Raw genomic sequence first — 5,312 nt, forward strand, 5'->3', positions numbered from 1 at the left:
GTGTTTGTAAACGGGATACCGGAGATGGAAGCCTCCCTTGTGTCCTTCAGGAGTCTCCGCAGCTTGGGAGGACGCTCACGCAGCGCGCAGCCGTGACCTCTCGAACCAGGACAGCGCATCGGCACTCGAGGGTCCCTCTGGTCCAGGCCAGCTGTCCCCGCTCTGCGCAGGATAGTCCCAAGGCGGCTGCAAGCGCGCCCTGCACGTGGCAGGGGTCTGGCCAGCGCAAGTGCCAATCCTCAAGCAGCCCCCCGCTGCTCTCCTCCCGCCCCGCCTCCTTGCCCCCCTCTCCAGCTTCACTCGGCGGGGAAAATCCAGTTCGCAGCTGGAGAGCTGTGGCTGAACCACTCCGGAAGATAAGGCCGAGCGCGCCCATCCCGGACTCCGCGCGGCTGGCCTCTGGCCCGCGGGAGGAGGGCATGCTGGCATGGCAGGACGGCGGGGCCAAGGCGGCCCCTTCTCACCACAAGATCTCCTTTTCGGTCCTGGACATCTTGGATCCGCAGAAATTCACGCGAGCTGCGCTCCCGCCGGTGCGTCTCGCTGCCCTGGAAGCCAAGAAAAGTTTAGAGGAGGTAGAAGCAGGGGAGGACGCCAGCCCGGGGGATCCTATCGGCTCGCAGGAGACACCTGGTAAGAACGCGAGGCGGTTTCAGCCGAGATGGTATCCGTGTGAATGTGTGGAGCAACCAAGGTCTGGTGAAAGGCTGTTTGTGGCCTGGGAACGAGAGAAGGCGCGCCCGCTCAGGTGCGAAGTGAAGCCATCCTCCTCGGAGAAGGGTAGAAGCAGGGACGTGGCTGAGATAGACTCCAGGGCAGGTGCGTGCCTCTTTCCTGAACACCTGCTCGGTGGATGAGCTCCACAGCTCTGGCTGGCTCCCTAAGAAAGCACAGTTCAGGCTCACTGAGCTAACGGAAGTGTATTACGCTCTCCACGTGCCAGAAGCTGGGCGAGGAGCTGGGATAAGGGTTATGAAAACGCCTTCCAAGCATATAGTGTCATTAACTCCACTCCCGTTTTATGCACGGGACAACCGAGGCCAGAGCTTTCCCTAGATTAGGTGCTTATTTTCAATCAATCGGAAACGCTCGCAGGGCCCAGACCATCATCACCTTTCCCGGACCCCAACAGGGGACTCGGGGTGGGCAGACAGGAAGCTTTTGGTGCTCTCTCTTCTAGACTCTTTCACCTTATCCCTGAAGCTGGTGGACATTGGAAGAAGGATTCGGAAAAGTTTTTGGCTGGAAGGACTTAAGACAGGATTCACGCCGAGTGGGACGTGGGCACGGGATTACTTAGGGGAGGCACCGAAGGTCTAGGTGCTTAGGTCGTGCGGGAGGTTGGATGCAGCCCGGTGTCCTGCTCCTCCGTTGGCAGTGATTGTCTGGGGCCCCGGAAGCCTCTGGTGGCCTGGCTTGGGTCCCGGCCGCGGGCCTGGATTAATTGTCCGGATGGTCTCTCTGTGGGGCCGCGTTCCCCTCCCCCTAACTCCTTGATCGATATTCTATTACTGGCGCCTGCATATCTCCTGCCCACAGCTTGCAGGTACTGACTTCAAACCCCCTTTCCCTGTCTGATCCTAATATTGTTCGATTAAAACTTACCTTTAATAGATGACATCTATCGATCAGGCCCCGGACAAATCTGAAACTCTATTAACACGGCCGGAGAGAGAAGATGGGAAAGGGGGAAATACTCTTTTTTGGGGTGGGGGAGGGGAGCTTAATAACTTCTTTTTTAATTGCTAGGAGTTGCACACTAAAATAGGCTTCTGTGGACTGGGGAGATTCAATAATAAACGTACTTGACATTCCCATATCGTAATGCACAGCGGACTCCTCTCTTTCCTTGATAAAGTCGCTATACTTTCTTGAAATGGGTGCTAACCAACATGTACGTCCTGGGTGCCTAGTTAACGGCAGATTTCTAAAGAGGATGTGGTGTTCCTGAATCCGCCCTCTAGGGTGTGCGGACTAGGGAAGGAAGAGAGCAAAGTGGGGAGTGGGGAGGAACTGGGAGTTGGATCAAGGGCAAAGCTGAGAACCAGAAGGTTTGGGGATGCGGCTGGGTAGAGATGTTACGGGCTTCTAGTCACCACCCCCTTTCTCTCTTAGACGCCCCGGGCCGAGGGACTGCACCCCCGTCCCCCCTGGAAGGTTCCGAGGCGGAAGAGGAGGAGGAAGCAGAGGAGGCCGGGCAGGCGCAGCGGCGGGAGCGGCCGGAGCACTGGCAGGGGGTCCATGCGGGCTTTCCGGAGGCCCGGGCTGGGGCGGCGGGAGCAGAGGAGAGCGGCGCTGACGGCCTCCCGGCGTCCCCGGACTCTCCCGGCTCCCCGCGGCCCCGGCGCCGGCGAGCGGAGCCCAGCTGCGCCAAACCTCGGCGCGCGCGCACCGCCTTCACCTACGAGCAGCTGGTGGCCCTGGAGAACAAGTTCCGAGCCACGCGCTACCTGTCGGTGTGCGAACGTCTGAACCTGGCCTTGTCGCTCAGCCTCACGGAGACGCAGGTTAAAATCTGGTTCCAGAACCGCAGGACCAAGTGGAAGAAGCAGAACCCCGGGGCCGACGGCGCGGTGCAGGCGGGAGGCGGTGCGCCGCAGCCTGGGACACCCGGCGCGGTGGCGGGGCCCTGCGGCAGTGGCACCGGGAGCAGTCCTGGCCCACCGGTTCCTGGCGCTCTGCCCTTCCAGACTTTCCCCACCTATCCTTCGACCAACGTCCTCTTCCCCGCCACCTCCTTCCCGCTGACGACCGCCACCAGCGGGAGTCCCTTCCCTCCTTTCCTTGGGCCCTCCTACTTGACCCCTTTCTATGCCCCACACCTATGAATCCGGGACTGCGGCTCAGTCGGGATTCACGAGTGACCAGTATGGTGGTTTGGGCCATCGCTTCACCGAGGGGTACCGACCGCCCCCTCCTGGTGTGCTGGTGTCTGTGTGCCCCTTCCCTCCAGCTGCTGCTGACACCACCAGAGGGCGAGAAGAAGCCATCTGCTGGACTGCGACCACACAGGGATGAGAAAGTGTTCAGACCAGGACTTAAAATCTTCCAGCTTCTGGACGTCGCTCTTCATTTTCATTCACTTCGAAAGCTCTATTTTTTAACGTGTCTGGGTATTCAGTTTCCAGGCTAATAAGGGTTCCCGGGATGGAGATCAGAGGGAGCCAAGATGCCCTGGGCACCAGTTGCTGTCACCAAGGACCGAATCTTTAAAAGTTGCAGTACATACAGAGAGGAAGACCTTTCTTCCTCGCGGTGAAATTGGCTCAACACAGTACTTCTCCCAAATCCCGAACAGAGCTGGAGCACGCTGGACCCAAAGCAGATGCGGCTATCTATCGAGCGGACTGTTTCCAAGATGCGTAACTCAGCATTTCTAGCTCTTGAGATTCAGACCTGAGACAGTTACTGACACTAACAGACTTGTTCTTCAGAAAGTGACTACCTTACTTTCTGTGAGCAGACTCCACGTGTGCCCGGAAGCTGTTCAGCGTTGTGCCTAGACTGCCCGGGATGAGACATTAACTGTTGCCTCGCAGGTTTGGAGAGCAGCTTGGACAGACCACAGCAGCGCCCTAACAGTTAAAGAGAGCGATGACCCAAAGGATGTCCTGAAGTCTGTGTTGAGCTGTTGCGATGTGCGGTGCTTGGCGTTCATCTCTCCGTCTTACTGCACCTTCATGGACTCCCAATCTGACCCGCTGGGGCAAAGCAAGCTCCAGCAGCAGGCACTGCAGTCAGACATGTGACTATATTTTTTGAAAGCACAAACATAACGTATTTAGATTACCTGAAATTCTGACTTGAAAACAGTTCTTATTCTAAGTAGACTCCCCCCCCCCCCCCACACACACATGATGGTGAACAAGCAAAAGTCGTAAGGGACTGGGAAAGAAATACTAACCAAGTGTAAAGAGCTGTTGTGGAGCCAAAACCTAGTTGGGAATGGTCTCAAGGACACGTACGTTCTAACTGATGCTTTCTGTCTGTTAAAACAAAGCCAAGGTACTCTGTAAAGTCCCCTTACCATTTTTGTTTGAAATGCTCACTAGTTTTCTGTGTTACTTGGTCTTGCAGTCACACCTTAGAGGGCCAGATGACCCCATGTATTCTATTTCGTGTTTCATCCTTCCTTTCTTAATGGCTTGAGGGCAGCCAGCGCTACATGAATACTGTATTCCTTACCGTTATCCCATGGCAGCCTGTTCCATTAAAATTTAAACTTAATGATCAACAGCTTTAAGTTAAACATACACACTGGAATTATGAACATTATAATTTTGAAATAATCAGCTTTATTATGATGATGAACGATAGGAAATGCCCTTCCTTTCTCCCAACTTAAAGGGAGATTTCATGTACTGGGTCTCTAAGATTTGGGAGTATGAACTACTTCATTGTGTAGCTGATAATTAAGACTCTCTTCTTTCTGTTCTGAAAGATAACGTCTCCAAACACTGCACTGTAACTTCTCAAAGGACGGTTGGTGCCAAACGAGATTAGAAATGAAGCTGCTACCGCAGGGAGCACAGTTTTATTCACTGTACATGCTGACAAACACTCCTTCAGTGACTGTTCTCAGCAGCAGCGTTCCATGTCTGCGAGCAGATAACAAAGGAGTCAGGTTTCTGTACTAAGTGGGAACCTTGTCACTCCAGCCCCAGGCGCCAGAGTCACAGGCTTCAGTGGCAGAGGAGACCCTCCCTCATTCCACACGTTGTCAGAGAGGGGTACCAGAAGTGTGTGACTTTGGACTCCTGCTTTAAAGGACCCGGTGACATTCCCATGAACTCCTTAGACTCATTTCTAGACTCATGTGTTGGCCAAATAAATTCCTTTGTAATCATTTTTGATTAATTATTCCTTGCTCGTTATTAACAAAACTTTTAAATAGTTTTATAATCATCATGGGATGTGTGTCTGTGTGTCTGTGTGTGTGTGTGTGTGTGCCTGCCCCACTTCTCCCAGCAGCTAGTGCTCACGTTTCTACAGACACATTCAGGGCTGTTCTAGCAAAAGTAATGCTCTTTGAAAATTTTAAATTTCTGGTCTACTGACTTAATTAACATTTACCCGTCCGGTTTCCAGGACATTAGTGTTCCAGCCTTACTTCACAAGTTCTTAATATTCTACTCCCAACCCAAGAGCGTGGCAGACACCTTTTTAAAAGTCGAACCGTTGATTGGCCATGGATTTTTATGGGTAAAAGTGACAGTTTTTTATTCTCTCTTGAAACCATGTATCCAGAGAGCCTCTTTAAGGGAATGAATAGGGAATATTTCTCATGTTAAGAGAATACTGGTCCATTTGAC

At 53.4% G+C, this 5,312-nt stretch overlaps 1 protein-coding gene across 1 annotated transcript; it reads left to right on the forward strand.

The window, feature by feature from the left end:
• Window positions 1-419: 419 nt before the first annotated feature.
• On the forward strand, window positions 420-4,847 carry Nkx1-2 (NK1 homeobox 2). Its single transcript, XM_055617885.1, has 2 exons — window positions 420-633; window positions 2,116-4,847. The coding sequence occupies exons 1-2, from the start codon at window positions 420-422 to the stop codon at window positions 2,826-2,828; spliced, it is 927 nt and encodes a 308-aa protein (XP_055473860.1). The 3' UTR covers window positions 2,829-4,847.
• The last annotated feature ends 465 nt before the right edge of the window (window positions 4,848-5,312 follow it).

Source organism: Psammomys obesus, unplaced genomic scaffold (genome assembly GCF_907164565.1).
Source record: "Psammomys obesus unplaced genomic scaffold, mPsaObe1.curated_primary_1811, whole genome shotgun sequence".
Taxonomy (NCBI): Eukaryota; Metazoa; Chordata; class Mammalia; order Rodentia; family Muridae; genus Psammomys; species Psammomys obesus.